At 37.7% G+C, this 21,434-nt stretch overlaps 1 protein-coding gene across 23 annotated transcripts in view; it reads left to right on the top strand.

Moving 5' to 3' along the window:
• RALYL (RALY RNA binding protein like) overlaps nucleotides 1-21,434 on the top strand; it is a 654,295-nt gene that overhangs the window by 596,069 nt on the left and 36,792 nt on the right. For 8 of the 23 annotated variants that reach the window (XM_014850143.3, XM_014850150.3, XM_014850142.3 and 5 more), the window contains 2 exons: nucleotides 3,951-4,064; nucleotides 18,546-18,811. The exons of 3 other annotated variants lie outside the window; for them this stretch is intronic. In XM_014850143.3, coding sequence (XP_014705629.1) covers nucleotides 3,951-4,064; nucleotides 18,546-18,790 — 359 coding nt within the window. In that variant the 3' untranslated portion in view covers nucleotides 18,791-18,811. Of the gene's footprint in view, nucleotides 1-3,950; nucleotides 4,065-18,545; nucleotides 18,812-21,434 lie in introns of those variants that run through there. 12 more of the 23 variants (XM_070480983.1, XM_070480984.1, XM_070480981.1 and 9 more) reach the window with 2 other exon arrangements.

Here is a 21,434-nt window from a genome sequence, read left to right as displayed (position 1 = left end):
AGAGTTTGGTTGTAGAGTCTTTGAAGGGGTAAATCCATGAATGTATCTTGCTTCAGACTACTGTCTAAAATTCCTTCTTTTTAAAATGTTGCATCATCAGAGGTCAGAATAATTTCTTAATCAGGAATCTGAACAATTTTTCATGGATCTGGTTTATGATCAGAAGAGAGAAAGTTTTCATTAGATACTAATCTGATTTAAGATCTCTTTGTAAACCTGTTAGTATTTTTAATTGAGGAGGACAGACTTCCAAGCCCAGGAACTCATGGTAAGCATCATGAGCTCCATCAGTCGATAAGAGGAGAAGGAACTTATTAAAACACAGAAAACATTCAAAAGCTTGACTTCTGAAATTTTTCAACGCCTGCTCCGGTCTTCACTCTCAAGAAGCTTATAATTTAAGATGAAAAATATAATTATAATTGTATATCATATATAAATAATAATTGAAATAATAACATCTCTGCTTCTGCTGTTGATTGGTCCTGATGATGTTCTGGGCATGGTGCTAAGCGCTTTATGTGTGTGATCTCATTAAATTCTTATAACAAGCCTCTAAGGTAGAGGATGGAAGCTATAGAGATGTCAAACCTGAATCTTAATGATTGCAAGTGACTCCCCACGGGACACAGATGTGAACCAGCATCCGCCTGGTTCCATGCACTATTTGATTGAGCACTAAGCTTTTCTGTTCAAGTGAAGAGTGTGCTTTGAGAGGAAATGGAATATACAGCGGGAATGTTTGGAAACTTGGGAGCAGAACCTGAAGACCAGTTTAAAGAGTTTGGTTTTTTGCATGTGTCTTTGTTTGTCTTCTGGCCTTTTTCCTATAGAAATGGGGACTTTCTGGGAGTTTTCAGTAGGAAAGGCTTATGACATAAATATTACCTGGAGGTCACTGTGCAATAGGTTGGGCTGGCTGAAGGCAGAAGCCCGATTAAGAGTGCAATGAAAACAGACAGGAAAAAAAAAAAAGATGGGAAGAAAAAAAACAAGAAAATGGACTATGATGCTTTGGATCTAAGACTCTCCTTAATTCTGAACTCACTTCTGTTTTGGAAAACTTTCAGAAATCAAAGATGCAAAGATTTTTAAAATTCTAAGCTTAGAAACCTATAGTTGGAAAGTATACATCTATTTTAATGAAGTAAGTAAAAATAGACAGAGGATTAATGAAATCCATGGTGCAGTAAAGAAATTGTTTACAGGAGCGAAGTGTAGATGAAAGGCAGAGAAGAGTTAGAGAGAAGCACTTCAGACACGGAGGTGGCGCATCTCAGGAATTCCATCTGAAAACCGGGCAGCGCAGCACAGAAGCATCCCCAATCAGTAGAGAGTGAGTCCTACTGAGGAAAGGGAGAAACAGGACCACAGCCAACCAGGCAGGCTAGTGGCAGGCCTCCTCCCAAGGACAGCAGTGAAGTACAGTGAGGAAGCAGCTTCCACAATTGCTCAAGAAGCAGCCAAGACAATTTCTAACCCCTGCTTTGCAGAACCTTGATGAGCATGTGCCGCTAGCCGTTCCAAGATTGGAGCCAGGCAATTTGCCCAGGGCTGAAAAGATTTGGCATTTCCTGGAAGAGGCCAGGAAAGAGCAGACAGAACCTGTCTGGATTACATCCTTGTTGTCCCTAAGCTTGAATAGCATCAACGAATTAGACCCAAATTTTATAATGATCTTGCTTTGATCTTTAAAGTTGTTCCTACAGTGCTAGACGTGAGTCTAAACTTAAAGGAAATCTTGGCTCCCTCAATTCTTATAAGTTCCTACTTGGTGAGTCTGGAGTTTTAGTTGGTTTGTGATGTATTTCTATAAAATGGGGCACTGGTGGTTTGTTTATGTTCTATTAAGGAGATAAATAAATTAAAATTAGTCAACTGCATTCCTGGGATGAGAAGTGGCTCCATTTACTAAGAGATATATTCCATTAGTTTCCAGCCACAGTCCCATTTCTCCTGCACTGAAATCTAATGTTATACAATAAAATGTTTTCCATTAAATTTGATAGGTTTAAGTAAAACTACATGACATGCTTCCATCAAAGGGAATGAAAATCATTCTTCAAAGCAGAATCAATTTGCAATTGTGACAGATGACAATTTTTCAAATTTAGCTGCAATTTAACAATGCCGCTTAGATGTCTTTGAAATAATTGACATAAGGAGCAATTCTCTATTTTAAACTGTGTTCTTCTTTCAGTTTGGTTCTTCATAATAGGAACACTCCACAGGGTCCCTGATTCTTGCAGTTTTTATTTTGCAAACTACTTTGCATCATAAATAAAAATCTGCTTTTTATAAAAATTTCTGATTGCATAAGGAAAATGATTCCTCATTTTTATATTGGAAAAAAATCTGTTCTTCCTTTGAGCAATTAATGTACATTGATGCATAACTTAGCATATGTATTTTTTTTTTTTTTTGCTAAGGAAGATTCACCATGAGCTAACATTCATTGCCAATCCTCTTCTTTTTTTGCTTGAGGAGAATTAACCCTGAGCTAACATCTGTGCCAATCTTCCTCTATTTTTTTGTATGTTGGATGCCTCCACAACGTGGCTGGTGAGTGGAGTAGGTCCAAGCCTGGGATCCGAACCCACAAACCCAGGCCACCGAAGCAGAGCACGTAGAACTTTAACCACTTGGCCACTGGCCTGGGCCCTATATCATATATTTTAGTTGACAAATAGCTCTATTTCAAACAAACATAGATTGCATTTAGTTTTTATTATTTATAAAAAATTTTCTGAAGACTCAAGAATCAAACTAGATTCTTAATTTCTTCAGAAATTTCTGGGGAATATACAAGCTGAAATCATCATAAACTTGAAAGGAAAAGTGACAGAGAAGAGTAAAATGCTGAAATTGCGATGTATGCCCCAGATCCTGAAGCGAAGCTCTCTACTGAGGTGTGGAGACCCCAAATCTCACCTAGTGAAAACTCCTGGGCAGGTGTTGCTGTTCTATAGTTTTAAAATCTTTGATCTGATTATTGTGGGTTCATAGCAAAGTATTCAATGGCTCTCAGAAAAGTGAGAAAATAAGAACAGGGTAGTGAATTTTTAATAAATATAAACATATTTCATTTCAAGGATTGTCCTTTAAATAGGAGATTTTCCTTTTCTTAAGCCCCTTTCTTTATAAAATACATATTATAGTTGGTAATAGGATGGTTGTTGTGTTGTGGTTATTATTAACATCCTTACTTGGCAAAATGGAAAGTTGTCCGTCTTATATTAGTCCCCATTCTTTTTTCTTTGAAACCATACTAAGCACTGAAACCCTGGACTGGGAACCACAACTGTTAGAAAATATCGGTGGGAGCTTCAGTGAATTTCCTTTTCTCCAGCCCCAGGGCTTAGAGAGAGGCAAGCACAACTCACTCCCTCATTCCAAAACAAAGAGTAGAGGAAGTAGGAAGAGTTCGGTAAGTTGGAGAGAGTTCTCTCACATCTAACACATTTCTTTAGAGGATAAATGTATACTGTGCTTTAAATCATCAAGGAACTGGATTAAAAATATCATTGACTGCTGAAATAGATATTACAACATAGTCTTCAAAGTCGTATTAACATACCTGTGATGATTTAATCATTCCTTAATCCAAATCCATTTTACACTGTGGATTTACTCTATTATTTGCCAAAAGTAAATTTAGCATCATTTAGTTGTTTTATAAAATATTTCTAGAATCCTCTATCCCTTGGCATAACCTTCAGTGAAAAGATTTAGCATTGAATGCTCACGTCACTGAGACTCACTGTTTGTAGTTGTCAAAGTTGTCCAGTACTCCAGGGTCACTGGAAGTAATGAGAAACTGACAAGATTGAAAAGGATCCTGTGTGCCTTGACACGGTCTTGAGAACACATGGGTGTCTGTGAGTTGGGTTCTGAGTGAGTCATGGTGCATTTGACGTTCTGTTGCTTTCTTTCCCTTTTCCCCTTTCTAGTGAAATCAGATGAGTTACAGACAATCAAGAAAGAATTAACCCAGATCAAAACTAAAATAGACTCCTTGCTAGGGCGCCTGGAGAAGATTGAGAAGCAGCAGAAGGCGGAGGCAGGTAAGTGAAAAGGATCTGTGGCCACAGACATGTCGGAATTAAGTCAGTGAAACACTGTCAATCACGGAGACAGAGCAGGTCCAGGGGGACCCAGGCTGAGTTTAACAGAGTTTAATACAGATGCTCGAATAAAGTCTTCAAGCCTAGAGTTGCAACAATGGGACTTGAGTTTTTATTTTTTAGACAACATGAACCAATTTGTCTAAAATCCATATTTTTAACAAAGGGAAAAGTATTTTGATGGTAATAATAAGTAATAGTTGGATCATCATTAAAAGTTTATATCTCAGTATCAAGAAAACTTTAAGAAAATAAAATGGATTAATGGAATAATACTGTCAGGCTGTAATAGTATTCACATTTTGTTAAATTAACTACAGCAAAATTTAACAGATTTCAAAAGCCATGATTACAAAGCTCAGCTCCTGCATTGCTGCAACACTTCAAAGACTTCAGTACCCAGTTTCAGGATCCTTAGCATCCAGAATGTCCCTGGTCACCCACAGCCAAGTCATTTGATTACATCCTTTACGACTTAACATCCTCTCTCCTTTGAATTATCAGCCTTGACCCTAGTTCGATTCTAATACAATTCTAATGCTCTTTTCACGTGGCTACAGATATTTTTAAAATCACAGTATGTGAGAACTGGGATTAACTTAGAGATGAGCTTGTGCATAGTTTGAAAATTGTATTCTGCAAGGTCTTGGATGTGTCAGAGTCTCCTTGAAGATGAGATCAGGGTTAGAAGGAGCCCCAGGAAGGAGATGAACTCATCCATGAACTCCTCCAAACCCAGCCCTTGCTCCAACCGGTAGAGCTCTACCTGTATCTGTCTTATATATTGGGATTCAATATAAGACTTAATTTACTAAAAGAGCTTTAGTTTTTAAAAAATAAATAATACGGTTGTGAAGCCATTATAATCAAATTCAAACTCGCCGCTTCACAGATGAGAAAACAGAGGTCCAACGAGGTAAATTGCTTTTTCCGCAACCACATAACTAGCTAGTGATAGACTTAGGTCTCAAACCGGGTCTTATGAGTGAATTCAGTACCCTTTCCAATTTATAGTCTCAGTCTCAGGTTCCACCCAGGGCCTAGTCCCAGGATTTCACTGAGATGAGGCTACCTGGGAAATTCCTAATCCATGAGAATGGTCTGGGATCTGGGGCCCCGAGCTATAACAAAGAGGAGACTGCCTGTTTGTTGACTGTATCCGTGGGGGGAGGACTAGAGCTTACTTCCGGCCATGAGACGTAGAGGGCTCCAGGATGAAAAGAAGCCAGATGTGAGGTGGTAGGATAGCATCATGGGTGAGAGAAATAAGTTCTGATTCGAAATTCACATACCAGTGACTTAGCCTCAGTTTTCTCATTTATAAAATGAGGTAATAATGGTTCCTCACACTGTGAGAAATGAATGAAGTGGCATATGTAAGTTACATGGCGTCGTACCTCACGCGGAGTAAAGGCCTAATAATTGGAACTTTTGGGGGCTTGGCAGTAGCACAAACATATGTACACAAATGAACATTGACTGCTCCTTTTATACAGCCCATTTTTTAAAAACACCAGCCATATATCTAGCATGTGGTGGACTCTCATCAACATTCATTTAGTTAAAGTGGATAAGAAATGATAGACAAAGCTGAATCTTTTTATTAAAAATTCCTATGACAATGATATTGATATAAAGGTATGCTGCCTACACGTCTTAATAGAGAAATTTAGATTTCAGAAAGTTTCTTATACGCTGTCTGTGGCACTGAAGTGTTGCTGTAACTGAAATACCTTGTGATGTTGCCTAAATCAATATTTCCCTTTGAGGAGCTTCTGTGAAATTCGTTATTATGTAAAACAACCCTTACAGCAAAGGACTTTGATAACCAATTTGCGCTTTAGTTTAAAGGATTACAGAGAACTAATTTAAATATAAATCACCTCAAAGAGAAAAATGTGATCCTTATTCCATCACATTATACCTTCCAGTTTCCTGCAATGAATAATACCTTCCACGTATCTTCTTGGAAGATCACCTATAAACATCACACTAAATTTCAAAGCTCGCGTTCTCTTTTCATGAAAGGCTGTCACCTTATCTTTGTATGTGTTTAAACTGTCTTAGTCAGGAGACAGTTATTTTTTAAATGATAAGCTTAGGCCTTTGATATTTATGTCTTTCTTACTTTAATGTGTCAGGAAGAAAATGGAATTATTTAATTTGTAACTTCCTTCTCTTAGTGATTGTCTCCTGAACAGTATTCATATTTATGGAGCTAAGATGATCACTTTCTATATTTTCTTTATGAGAAGAAATCAGGATTGTATGGAAAGAGTCAACACTACATTATGGAAAGTGGAGAGAAATATACTAACGTTCTTAGCAAATTCTCAGTACCTCCTTATCAAATGTAAGGGGGCACTCATTTTAATGTTGATTTTGTTGCAAGCTAATTATTTGGTAGCTAACATTTACTCTTCATTATTACTCTTTTATACATCTCTCATTCCCAATTTACTTAGTCGTTTGATGATGAAAGTTTCCAGCATAGAAGCAGTGGCAGGAAGGAGATGGAGGATCATAGAAAAAGATGGGGAAAGCCACACAACATGGAGCTTGTCCTGAGTTTAAGGTTCAAAGTATCACTTCTTGTTTGGTTGAAGGAAATTCCTAAGCCATCAGGAGTAATTGTAACGAAGCATAATTACATCATTTTGGATCCTCTGTACTTTAATTGCTTCTAATAGATATTTGTGTGGTGTCCTGACTCTTCCTTTGAGATTGTAAACTTCCTAGGAACGAAGTCTTGTCTTCTCTTCCTTTTCTTACTCTTCCCAACACCATGTACCATATACCAGGCACGAGTTAGCAAGTCATTTAATTTCTCTGGGTCTCAAGCCCCTCAACTGCACGCTAGAGGAATGGATCATGGCCTCAAATACATATCCCAGCTTTTAAATTATGATTAGTATGAATCCACCATGCATGTGCTATTTTTTTCCATTAAATAATTCAAATAACACTACTTTGGGGTATTGTGACTATGCAGATTATTGAAAAACACAAATAACACTTAACGTCAGTGAAACCTACAATTATACCTCATTCCTAGATGATTCTTTAAAAAAAAAAAAAAACGCATGTAAATTGCCACTTAAGAATAGCACAGTTTCTGTGCGGGGTTTGCACAGTGATGTTAAATGACCGAAAAGGGTAAAAGAAGGGGGAAGGAAAACAAGAGAATAGGTATGATTCAAAGGCCACATTTACTTCACGGACAACTACATTTTTTTAAAAAAATCAAGTTTCAGACACAGAATCTCTGATGTGAAAAGGCAATTAGACATTACTTAATTCAACTTTATTCTCAGTGATGTGCCTGATACGTAACCAGCCAGTCTTGCTTGGACAATTCCAATGAAAATAGCCAGTATTAGATCTAAGCTTTAGAGAGGTCCCAACCCAGAGTCCCATAGGATGAATTCATCCCACCCTTATGTTTGGTAAAAGGTACAGAATTTTCTTAAATAATTTACTGTCCAAGAATTAGAATGTTACAAATAAGTATCAAGAAGTATGACTTCTTTTGAAAAATTAGAATCTTCCCATACTGCTGCTCACTGAATGCGTGCCATGCTCTTTTCAGTTGCTAATATGATAATCCAGCCAGTTCACACATTTGTGTTACTCACGTGGTCCCTGTTCATACCCGTGCTCTAGACTCCTGTGGTAGGTTCTCCTGATACTGAGCCAATGTGTTTGGCTTTCACTTGGTTCAGTTCTCCTTTTTATGTCCCCTGAAACCAAGCTTACTGTCTAATCCATTTTGAATGTAACAGCCAACTAAATATTTAAAAAGAGCTATGATGTTCTTATCCTTTCAAAACTTTTGAACAGAGAGTTGGTATAATTACCCCATCAGTGTTCAACTTAGCTGCATTCAAATTTCGGTCATGGCATCTCTGAAGCCTTCTTTTCTCTAGATAAATATCAATAATTTCTTCAGCTACTTCTCATGGAATTGGGTTTTTCATCTTGACCCACTGTCATCTCTCTTCTCTGGGCAGTCTATAGGTTGTCAACCACAGATTGTGGTTCTCAGAATGCAAGATGTTGTTCAGACGTGATCTGACTGCCACCGCCTATAATGTGACTACTGTTTCTGTTCTGAACACCTTACTGGTATCATTTATACTTTGGATTAAATTGGTGATGCTTCTGGTTACAGGTGTTCGATTAGACACATGATTTGGGCTCTGCTCCCTCCTGAAACTTTGTAAGGATAATAATAATGATGGGATTTAAAATATGAAAACCCCTAGGCACAGAGAGAATGGGAACAAAATTTTAGAAGCTGGACATCAGATGCAGAAGTGTACTTGACGTAGCACTTCCTGGAACTCTGAGTCCAGTTTTAACCACAGAACTCCCAAAAGGCTCAGAGGTCAAGGGATCATATTTCTCTGGAAAAGAGGATATAAATGGCTGAAAGTCTTTTGAGGAAACAGATTCCCGTATCACCATTTTCAAATGTCCCTGCCTTTCTAGAAGACTGGAGAAGTTTCCTCTAGAAAAGCTAACATCAGAGATCTCAGAGCTGGTAGACAACAAGCAAATGTGAAAGCACTGGAAAACAAGGAGAGAAGTGAAAATTTACACAATTGCTGTAGAAGTTTCAAGCATTCTCCTCTCCCTTGGCTGCCAGACTACTGGCAGAGTGCTAGAAGAGGTTTTCATTGGGAAGATGAGCAGCCCAAGAGGAAAGATTTAAAGATGCTAGCATGGGTTCCCCCAAGGATATGGTCAACCAGATCACTCTGCAGAAACACTATCGCCCCATGCTTACAAAGCTGCCCATCAATATTTTAACACCCCACTGTTAATATGAGCAGACAAAAATGACCAGATAGTAGAAAATATTTAACATGAAAAGCAAATAGCGAAAAAGAAAAGAAAAGGAAATTGGAGGAAACAGAGAATGTGCAGGAAGAATAAAACTTCAAAAAAGAAAAAAACTAAAAACCTCTGACTAATATCCTCAGAGAGAAAGAGAAGATATTGCTTTCATGAAATAAGAACATGATATTAAGGCCAGCCCTGATGGTCTAGTGGTTAAAGTTCAGCATGCTCACCACTTTGGCAGCCCAAGTTTGCTTCCTGGTTGTGGAACCACAACACTCGTCTGTCAGTAGCCATGCTCTGGTGGTGGCTCATGTAGAAGAACTAGAAGAACTTACAACTAGGATATACAACTAGGCACTGGGGCTTTGGAGAGGGAAAAAAAAAAAAGAAGAGGAAGATTGGCAACAGACGTTAGCTCAGGGTCAATCTTCCCCAGGGGGAAAAATATCCCATGAAATTAAAACTGAGTATTCACAGGGCAGATAAAAGACCTTTTAGAAATTAACACATGATAGCACAGACCAATAACAATATAGGATTGGAAGAGAAAATTGGAGAAACTCTTCCAGAAAATATAGAAGAAAACAGAGATGGAAAATAGGAGGGGAATGATATGAAAATTACTGGATGAATATCTGAATAACAGGGTTTCAGAAAGAAAAGGGGAGGAATCATCCAAAAAAAAATTTAGGTAAAAAAAATAACTAAAACTCGACATCATTAATCAGATTGAAAGGATCCAGTGAGTTCCTGGAACAATACACAAAAATAGATACACATCAAAACATATCATTGAGATATTTCAGAACATGGGGGCAAAGGGAAGATCCTACGAGCTTCCAGAGAGAGGAAAAGTGAGAGAACAGTTTTCATATAAAGAAACAGGAACAGAATGCCAACAGGTCACTCAGCAGCCAGGCTGAAAGCTAGAAGGCAATGAAAACATGCCCTAAAAATTATTTACAACCTATGATTATATACCTAATATCCAAACTATTAAATGTGAGGGTAGATGAAAGATATTTACAGATACACAAGGCATCGAAAAATTTATCTCCAATTCACCCTTTCTCTGAAAAGTACTGGAGGATGTACTTCACCGAAGCAAGGAATTAAACCGAGAAAGCGGAAAACTTGGCTTTCCCAAAGCAGGAAATCCAAAGGCAAGAGCGACAGAAATCCTCATGATGGTGGTAAAGGACATCCTAGTATATGAGCTGTTCGAGAGACCCGGAAAGAAATGAGTGCACATCAGAACTGCTCAACAGCTCTGGGAGAGACTCTTTCAAGATGAAATTGGTAGAATGGCTAATGAGTAGGAAAGTGAATTGGTTGAGATGAGATTTACACTGCTGGCTGAGGGAGGTAAGTTTGCAGAAGTACGTAGAGAGACATACATAGAGAACTAAATTTAAAACAAGCAGACAGCCTAAGGCAAATTTAATTCCAAAGAAAATGAAATATTGTTCAGGAAAGAAAAATTATTCATTGTATACTAACAGCTTAGCTGCGCAAGGAATTTATATAGCTAAATTTATGTAAAAACTAAAAATTGATCAAATCCAATTTACAATATTGCTCTCAGGGGGATAGGAATTAATAGGAATTGTGTGACAGAGAACTGACTCTTCAGCTTCCTAAGTATGGTGTCAACAAATAGTGCATGAAACTGATCAAAGGGTAGCAATATAAGAATATTATTTAGAAATATGAGGACATATATTTAAAAGAATCAGCCAAGTAAGTGGAAAGCCTTTAAGAAGCTGGGAATGGTGACCAGGTAGGACTAGAAGACTGCTATTTTTCATAACAAGTCTTGTAGAAATATTTGACTACAGAAAGTAAATATTTTAAAGAAGTAAATTTAAGACATAAAAATGAGACTAAGTTGTCTTTAGCAACTAGATCAAAACTTTTCCAACTCTTACTGGGGAGCTTCCTATGGCTATCCTTCAGAGAACTGTAAAAGGAAAATTGCACTGGACTCTTGTTAAAAATGGCAGGGAAACACTTTATTCAAGACTATTGCAATAGAGGTCAAGACTGTTGCAACAGGGGATAGAAATTGAGCTCAACTCTGCTAAAACCAAAGATAGGAGGATTTTTAAATGCTGGAGTGAGCTAACGGAGCAGTATTGTAGGACATTAGTAGGGAGATTGATCAATATGATTAGAGCATCTGTGTCTGTGAATTCACTCATATGAAAGTTAGGCTCCTATTATCCCACAGAGACTGGGGGACAGAGGTCTTATCTTTCATGATGACCACATAGTGAAGGGATGGCTTCTAGGTCTTGAAAAAGATATACCTGGGTTGTAAGGGATTTACAACTCAAAGAGGCATAGAAAGAATTTACAATTGCAAGTTTTCTAAAGTAAATGCTCTAAGTAAAAGGAGGTCAGGGGCCTATAATCAGGAAGAAGCCTGTCTGAAGTTTAGTCAAGCTGAGGGGAACATTAAGGCCTTTGGTAATAACTCAATCACAGTCTTTCAAAATTGAACTCTTTCTCCTCATGTCCTCATCTAAATATACTCTTGCCTCTGAATCTTGTCTCTGTCATATCACCATTGCATAATCCTGTCAATCAAATGTCCAACCTCAACATCATCCTCCATTCCTTCTATAGCCAGTGTTGCAAAATCTTACCTTTGGTATCTTTTTCTTCCACCCCTTCTATCCATTTTCCCAATGCAACTGCCAATATCCAAACCCTCATCATCTCTCACTTGCTATTGCACTCACCTTATTTTTTTTTAACAACTTTATTGAGGTCTAGTTTATAAAGCATAAAATTTACCCATTTCCAGAGAGCAATTCACTGAGTTCTTAATAATTTTACCTAGTGATGCAACCATCACCACAAATCAGTCAGGACATTTTCAGTCCCTAGAACATCACCTTTTAGCTGGTCTCTCCACTTCTAGTTTGTTTCCTCTCTACATCTTCTTCGTTGTGGCACATAGATTGACACGCCTAAAACAGCTAAGGCCCCAAACGTAGGAGTCAGACAGAACAAGGCTCACATCCTACTGGAGACCCGGTCCCAAAACTTACTAGCTGAATGAACTTTGGACAAGTCCTTATAGAATTTATAAAATGGGGAAAATAATATCTGTCCCTTAAAATTACTGATATTTAAATAAACATGATATCTCAGTAAGTTTTTAAATGACTTATATTGAATTTGTGGTCAGCTTAACAATCCGGGGTACTTCATGTGAACAACTGTGAGGTCACTCTCTCCAGGAACATACTTATGTAACTGATATTTTCATCTAAAAGCACTCCTTCTATGTAACTTTCCTGATGCTCATTTATGTCATTGTTAGTAATACCAGCCATAATAAGTCGCATCTTTCTACATGGCATTTATGGGAATCATTGAGTCGAATTCACATTATATGCAGGTGTTGTAATGTAGAATTTCTTAAAAATACAGTTTATATGGTCTGCAAAAACGTTCCTGGATACTAGCTTGGCTCTGATGAAATATATGACTGTTTTTGTATCAACATTCTTTCCAACCATCTGCTAAGTACAATTCAGCTAGCAATTAGCTAGCAATTAAGCCAGCATGTCAAAAAACTTAATTGCCAACTCAACCAATTTTCAGAGTTATATTAATGATAATAGCTATGAAGCAAACTGAATTTAATAAAAATGCTTTGAACATAAATCCTAACAACTCTAACTCGTTTTCTGAATCATATAGAGCTTTTGAAGCATAAATGAGATGTAAAGAAAAAAATGTTTGAATATGAGGATTGAAATTTAATATCAAGTTCTTTCCTTTCACGGCTTTGGGAAACCTGAGGCATTTTCCCTCAAAGAAACACCTACCTATCACTCACACTTCTTTTCCTTTGGTAGCCGCTGCTTACCTTGAACATGTGCCCCTAACTAGGCAGACTTCATTCTTGAATTGAAAATTGTCCTGGTGTGTCAAATTAGGCCTTTCTCACAACAGCCCAGGCTGTGGAGTCAGAAATCCTTAAGTGGGAGTTCTGACTCTTGCACTCTTGCCCTTATGAGCCGTGTGACCATGGGCACCTTACTGAAGGTATGTACGCCTCAGTTTCCCCATGTGTAGAATGATACACAGGCCTACCATGCAGGGTGTTTCAAGGCCTCAAGTTAATGCATGCTGCCTGGTCAGCACTTTGTAAGCACTCACTAACTTGAAGCCATAAGCAACTATTTTTTCTGTTGAAATCCATCATTTACGTAGTATTCGACAAATCTTTTAGGCGTAATCTGCTGGCTCGTTGATTCCTAACGCACTCTTTTAAAAAAAATCTCAAACTAACTCGCTTTGCTCACAAAAGAAATGCTATGGTCACTCATCACTCTGACTTAAAGAAGTCAGCAGAGGCACCGAAGGATTCCAGTGTTCAGAGGCAGCCCTCCTCCCATATCTCGTGAAGACTTCACTGTTTTCTTCTCCTGGAGAGGTGTCAGTGTAAACACGAACAATTTTCTGCTAAGAATCTCTCAGACTGCACATTTCTCTTTGACTTAGTGCTGTGGGGCTGTCATACAGAATGTGGCAAGGTTTCTTTTAACTTCTTCTTAGATCTGTATTTTTGCTGCCGTGGTGCCAAATTCAACAGTGGCTTTGACTCTATGAAAAGAATTTGACATCTAGCCTTTTATTTTCATTTTTTAGTTCCAAGGCAATTCATGAATATATTCATCAACTATTTCATTTGCATGTAAAGCTCTGAGTTAGCCACCAGGGATATACAAAGATGAATAAAAATGTTTCTGTCCCAAAGTAGAGACATAAATTTGTGTGCACGTGTGCCTGCACACACGCACCCCCCACACGCACACTCACAATAAAAAGTATGTGAAAAGTAGAAAAATGCTTATGCAGATAAAGAGAATGTTATGAAGTTAAGAATAACCTAAAAAATATCGCTCATTTTTAGTAGAAGTAAAATTAGATAGTCAGAGAAAACAGAAAAGGTGCTTTATTTCTTTCTATTTCAACAAGATAACTACTAGACCAAACCTGTTTGTTAAATTGTGAAACAACAGTTTAATAAACAAGCTGCGCTTTCATGATTTTATTTTATTATGTAATTTTATTCGTGGAACCTGTCTTTTTACTGATTCTAACATTTCCCATTGAAGTGATGACAAAAATCTGTGATGATCGGATATTGCTAAAGCATGGGCTGATTGTATTTCTGTTAAACTCCTATGACTCGATTGCCTTTGTAATTGCAGCTTTTTCTCTCAACCAGATAATGTCTTCCATGCATTTAGCTTTCAAGTGAATGAATGAGGATAAGTTACAGGGTTTTTTGCAGTAACTATATTGATACATAATCTCCTTTGAAATAACAGTCGGAGGATTTACGTGTATGATGTATGTTAATATAAAAAGCGGAGAGTAATTTAAAACACTATGTCTATCTAAACATAGAAATGAAGGGGCCATGTCAAAGCCAAAATTGTCCTTGGAACATATGATTCTTAATGATGAATAGTGACGAATTATTTCCCCACGGAAAATTTGTCTACAGCAATCAAGTAATTATTATAGATTCAACTCAGGAACTATTTTGAGCCTTTTATGATAATATGTTTGTGTGGCCTTGGTAGTTTAAAAAACACATTCACCGCTTTTTCCTCATTTGAGCACACAGCAACTCTCTGAAAGATGTTAGAGAAAAAAATTACAGTTAATAGGACTGGTAATTAGCAGCAGTGTGGATCTCAGATCCTATATCCTCTCTAAAACCTTACATTCTCTCTTCTGTTTACAAGGCGTTCAGTGAGAGGTAGAGAGCACATCAAAACGTTTCTTGATAACTGACTTATTGCATTTTTCACTTTACAAAAGACTGACATCTATATTATTCCCTTTGAGTGTGACAACGACCTTTGTGTCGATAGCTCAAGTTTCAAGGAAAGTTAAACACTAATGAGAAAAGAATAAGACAACAGTAGAACTAACTATAAGACGGCATTTGATCTGGGCTTTGCTTGATCAAAGGAGGTGGGATCACGTTCAGCCAGGAAGATAAGGAAAAACAGCTTGGATTCCAAAGATAACTGAAACAAATTGATCCTCCCTGCCAAATGAGGACTGCACATCTCTAAGGTCTGGTCCTCCATGGATGGGTTCTCTGAAAATCCACTATGCTTCTTTGGCCAGAAATTTTCTACAGGGAAAAAAAAAAAGAATGTTACTTTCAACAACAAAAAGTGATGGTTCTCAGAGAGCAAATATTTCTGAAACTATTAGAGAAGAAATGGATATGCCAGACCAAGTGAATTTCCAATATAATATCAATTTTAAGCAAAAGTCCATTTATGTGTTATAACAAAAGAATAAACACAATGACCTAAAACTGAGAAAGTTTGTCTTTAGGAAAAGTAAGTTTGGGGACATTTTTCACGGTATAGAATGGTAATTGTCCAATCCCCAAACTGCGTTCCTCTCTCTATCTTGAAATACCCACACCTGGTCTTGAGAGCCAGGGCATTTGAACAAGCAGCCTGATGACCTCGAGCGGCTAGAAGCGAGAGCGTCGGCTGATGAGTACAAAAACCACCCTGAGGAGAAAGAGCGGACGGAGAGTTAAAACCAGAGTAGCCACATCCACTGTGCGGTCCAAAGGATCAGCGGTAGTAGAGGGATAGGGTGAAGCAGAAGAAGGGATCGACGTCAGGGGAGTCAAAACTTTTCAGTGCTCAAACTAGTGTGCCCATCACGGCTTTTTCTCGGTGGGTGCTGGTCAGAGGCCTGAGGTTGGTCGGCCTCGGCTAAACGTCTAGGGTTGTAGAGGGCAGAGATATGTGCAAGAAAGATGAGACGAATAAAAGCTAGCAACTTTTCTTGTTTGTTTGGGGTTTTTCGTTTGGTTGGTTTTCTTATTGATATATATTTGACATATAAAATTGTATATGATTAAGGTGTACAAGGTGTTAATTTGATACATTATACAGAGTAATATGATTGCCCTTGAGGTATTAGTTAGCCATCACATTACGTAATTGTCCTTTCTCTTTAGTGGCTGGAATAATTAAATTCTAGTCTCTTAGCTAGTTTGATGATTATAGTACAACCTTGTTTTCTGTATTCACTATACTGTGCATTAGATCTCTAGGGCTTATTTACTACTCATTGCAAGTTTGTACCCCTTAAAAAGCATCTGTCTTATCCAGCGCCCGTCGTCTGCTGACCGCCATTTTACTCTCTGCTTTTATGAGTTTGACTTTTTTAGATTCCACATATAAGTGATATCATCTGGCACTTGGCTTTCTCTGTCTGACTTAATGTGCTCAGGATCAGTAACAGTTAAGTTCAGAGCATCTTTGGTTTGTATTTCTTGCCTAATTTGCCTTCCTTTTAGTCTACATACTTGGGTCATCGTCTCTAGATTAAACCTTTTTTTTTTTTTTTAACTTGCTGCTTCCTTCCTTAATTTGGATAATTTTCTAGATTTAGAAAAATCTTGACTAAGTTTTACAATAATCACTTTATAGTCTTCCTAGGACATTCTATGCTAAAAGTTATGTAGACATCAGAGAAAAGGGGAGAATTTATGCTACTTGCTTCCTTCATACTCTTATATATGCATATGAAGATAAAAAGTATAACTTTAAAAGCAGAATTTACATCATCACTATGTTAGTTATGTTGTTGTATGGAGAAAACTGAAGCTAATAAGTTGATCGAAAAACATCAAGGAATGTGTAGTCTGCGTCTATATATGTGAACTAAATGTGAAGAAAGAGAGCCTAGGTTTCGTCATTTTAAGATGCCCATAGGAATTATTTTTAGTCTTGGTTAGATCTACCAGCTCTTGTCCTCCTCCGAGACAGAGCCTCAGCCCCCAAGTTTTCTCGTTGCTGTTCCCTGATCTTACTAGGCCCCTTGTTCCATGTCATTGTTATTTTACATATTCACGATGCGGAGCATACTATCTCCTTTTTGTATTAAGAATATGCATGTTTGTAGTCCTTCATAGTTTGCAAAGCATTTCCCAAATATAAGCTCTGTTAATCCTCACAGCAAACCCCAGAGGTAGGTGTTATTATGAAAGCTCTCATGTAGATGAGGAGAGGTTGACTAAAGACGTCTAAATGACCAAGTAGACAAAATTTAGATTCAACCCCAGTGCATGTAATTCCACCAGGAAGTAACTAAGCTGGAACTGGAATCTTGTCCTCTGACAGCAGAGTCAAGGTACAGCCCTGTCTTATTTTCAATTCTTAAGCTTTATTATTTGGAGAATTAAAATGTAAGGACATTTATTTATATGTGACTATGATTGCAATTTTTAAAAGTTTATAGGAGAAGATATCTGCTTATTTATACATCATTTTTTATCAGTTTATTGTTTACAAATTAGTTATGTTTGAAAAGATTTGTACTGAGTCAAAATGTATGTATCAATGCTTATTTTCCTTTTAACACAAGTTATGAAAAAGATTAGAAGTGAAAACCCCAAAATCTTGGCTCTATAAGCTATCTTTATTGCCATGAAATATAAATAAATAAGCTCAAAATGTAGCATCTTTTAAAACTCAAATCAAATAAAAGGATAATCACCTGATAAAACGGCAATAATCAAGATGAGTGAAAACCACCCAGCTTTAGAGATAATCATGTACACATGGGGATGAGTTAAAGCCGGAGGTGCGTAAGATGGTCTTGTTTATTCAGTACTCAATGCTTCTTGCTATTTTCGCAGGGGATGAAAACCAACCACTAGGGAAAATAATTACTACGTTGTCAGCATAATTCCCGTTTGGGTGAATTTCCGTAAATGCATACACCTTGGTAATTAGAGGGAATTCTATTAATGTAGAATGTGGCTTCATTTTTGAGCACTTATTATTTGCAAATCGCTATAATAAACACTTTGGTTTACTACTCCACGCCCTGAAAGTTAAGAGGTAGTTTCCTAGTTGTAGGGATGCGCAGCATCACAAAGCCAGTAAATGATGAAGCTCGGCATTGAACCCAGGCTACCTAGCACCAGAATTTTGTCCTTAACGTTTGCAGTTAACCATATCTGCCAATAAAATTTAGACTCCAAAATTTCAAAGGATTGTTCACATAGACATATCGTCTGAAAGACAATGTATCTGCTTTTTACTTCTTTTCTCAGTGAGTTTTTGTCTTTTTCACTTAGGTTTGAACTTGTCAATGAGCTTCCTTCATCCTCCTCCCCGAGTGCACAAGTTGTATATTTTATCTGATTTTTGCCCTTTGTCTTTGCTGTATTTTCTCCTCAGAGAGAACGTCCTTATTAGAAAGGACTATATTTAGTCAGAAAGATCAATATGTTAGTGTAAATCTTTTTTATACACTCGTACCATCCGAATTCCCTCATTTTTGCTAATTCCATTAAGAAATAAATATGCTTGCATGTAAATGCACATAGATCTATGTATATAATTGACAGACTCAATAAATTCGACTGAAACATAATATTACCTTATCTTTCCCATAGTACATAGAGTTGACTCTTTCATAGACTGTTTTTTCATGGTTTATCCAAATGGCTCATGAGCAACCCAAGGTAGTAGTCATTTGCTTTTTCCCCCCCAGAAGCTCAGAAGAAGCAATTGGAAGAGAGTATAGAGCTGATCCAAGATGAATGTGTGTCAGAGAATGCAGATCACTCTACCGAGGAGCCTGCTGAAGGAGGGCAAGATGCGGATGGAGAAGAGATGACTGATGGGATAGAGGAGGACTTCGATGAAGATGGGGGTCATGAGCTGGTAGGAACTAAACATTTGGTGTCCGCACCCTTTGGTAACAGCACCAGCATGTCAGCAACTCATTCATTCTAAAATAAAGATTAAATTTTTGGAGCTTATTTCTTTCTTTTATGTATATATTTAAGGTAACATGAGTGCAGTGCTTTGCATATAATAAGTGCTCGATTTTTGCTAGCTTAAAATGTGAGGGAGTAAATGAGTGGACAACAGGAATATTATATATGAGATTAGTTACGTTTAAAGTTCCAAATGAAAGGTTCTCTTTCCCAAATGCTCCGTCATGAAAGGGATCTTGCATTTCTGCAATTACACGTGACTTGTACATGGATATAATATCCTGGTAACAAATGGCCATTTACCTGAAAACGCTTGGTTCCCCCTCTTATTTAATAATGTCATTCACTGCTGATAAATATCTCTACTAGTTGTATGGCCATCAGTCCTTTCTACAGTCTTCTCACTAAAGTGACCCTTTGATGTATGGCCAGTTCACCATCTTCAGTGCCTGTGCTACTCGATAACCGGTTATTATGAGTTGGGAATTTAGCTGAGACTTGATTCTTTCCGTGTTTTATTTCCCAATGTTGTAATCATTATACTGCTCATTTCCATATGTCCTTTCTTTCATAACCACACCAGGGACTTGGTAAATATATACTGATGAGGATGCTATTTCTCATATTTTATCAACCATGAAATTAAATATACTATCTTAAAGGGATTGACTAATAAAAATGATGAAAGGGCATGTGTGTGTGTGTTTTGGCAACTCTCAAATAGCTATGGACGGATCACATTAAACCTGATTTATCCCAGGTAACAGCAGACTCCAATTTGTTATAATACCTACTGTCACTTCACTAATTTTGTCATGTGGTAGTGGTTTTGGCGTGGTAACAACCGCATTAGTAGTTTCATTTACAGAACTTGGTCTTGATGTTAAAAAGCCAGCTCTGTTGATAGTGCGTGGCACCTGCATTTAAACTTTCAAATACAAGCCTTTATTACCCGCCTTATTTCTACAAAAGCCTGCATCAGTTTGAAGGACTTAAATACCTGTTTTTAGAGTTGTTTTGACTTCAGGAATCTTGAACAGGGACTAGAAGGAAGGAATAACAAGTTTCTGAGCTTCTCCATTGGCAGGACTTTAACTCAACCACATGATTTCCTCAGCTCATTCTAGTCAGACTTTTATTGTCACCATTCCTTTGAGACTGCCCTTGTCGAGGTCTCAGGGGGCCTCTATGTTGCCATGTCCAATGGTTACCTCTCTATTCTTATTTTAATTTACTTCTCAGCAGAATTTGGCTGAGAATTGGTTAGCAGAATTCTGAGGAATTCTCCTAACTTTCCAATTGCTTATTCTCAGTTTCCTGTGCTGGAAACTTTCCCTCCATACTCCCACTTTAAGTATTAGAGTAGCCCAGGGCTTTGTCATAGGCCGCCTTCTCTTCCTACACACTTTTCCAAGGTGACTTCATGAAATACCAGAGCTTTAAATATTATCTACAGGCCAAAGACTTCTAAATCTATATTTCTCTTTCTGATCTCTTCCTAGAATTACAGACTTGAGTATTCAGCTGCCTATGTCCTCACAGATCTCCAATGAACAGCCGATACTTGACATGCCAGAAACACTCTTGATTTTTTTTTCCAGCCATCTTATTCCTTCCCGGTCCCCCTCATTCTGATAAACAGCATCACCATCCACACAGTTGGGAGATCCAAAAAGACTAGGATTAACTTTGATTCTCTCAACCCTTCCTCATTAATTCTACCTCCGAACCATGGCCCAAAACTAGCTACATCTCCACTACTGCTAAACTGATTTTCTTGCTTCAGCCCATGCAATCCACTCTCCACATAAAAAGGATAAAAATTTTTATGAATTAAATTATAAAAATTTATAAATTTTTATAAATTAATCAGATAATGCTCCTCCCTTGCTTAAAACGCTGCAATGCTTTTTATCACACTTAGAATCAAAATCCCCAAGTGTGTAAATGTAAACTGTGATGAGGTTGGGTGAAGATGCCAGTGGAGGGAACTTAGTGAAAAGAAAGGGTGGAAGTCCCTGATGCTGAAGGAATCAGAGCACAGGTGTGAGGGCTGGCCTGCAGCCTGAGGAGGAACACTCTTCCACGGCCGCTGACTGCAGAAGGCTGAGGACGTGGTGGCAAGCATCTGGGGGAGTTCAAGCACAAACTATAAGTCAGGATAATAACCTCTGCAAAGTGAGGAAAGATGAACAGGATCACAGAGGAGAATGGAGAAGACTGGAAGATGCTAGTATGGAAAACATAGAAGATCACTAATTTGGAAAACATATCAAGATTGACAGTTCATGTTAATAGCTAGTTGAGGTTAGAGACCAAGAATTAATAAAGTAGTATTTTGCAAAATTTGAAGTGTACCAGAATTACCTGGAGAACGTATTAAAACAGATTGTTATGTCCCATTCTGAGAGTTTCTGATTCAGTGTCATGAGTGGGATCTAGGAATTTACATTTCTAACAAATTCTCAGGTCATGCTGATGCTGCTGGTCTGGGGACCACACTTTTGAGAACCAGTCTATGGATCCATCAGTTAGCTCAGCTCTGGGATTTTCTCCATTGGCTTTTCTCAGCCCTAATGGAAGCATGGAGAAATCTAACAGGTTCAGAGTTGGATTTTTGTCAGAAAAGCAGAGAAAAACAATAAATAAAGGGAGTTGAG

Source organism: Equus asinus, chromosome 12 (assembly GCF_041296235.1).
Source record: "Equus asinus isolate D_3611 breed Donkey chromosome 12, EquAss-T2T_v2, whole genome shotgun sequence".
Classification (NCBI taxonomy): domain Eukaryota; kingdom Metazoa; phylum Chordata; class Mammalia; order Perissodactyla; family Equidae; genus Equus; species Equus asinus.
This window is presented reverse-complemented; position numbering and strand designations above follow the sequence as displayed.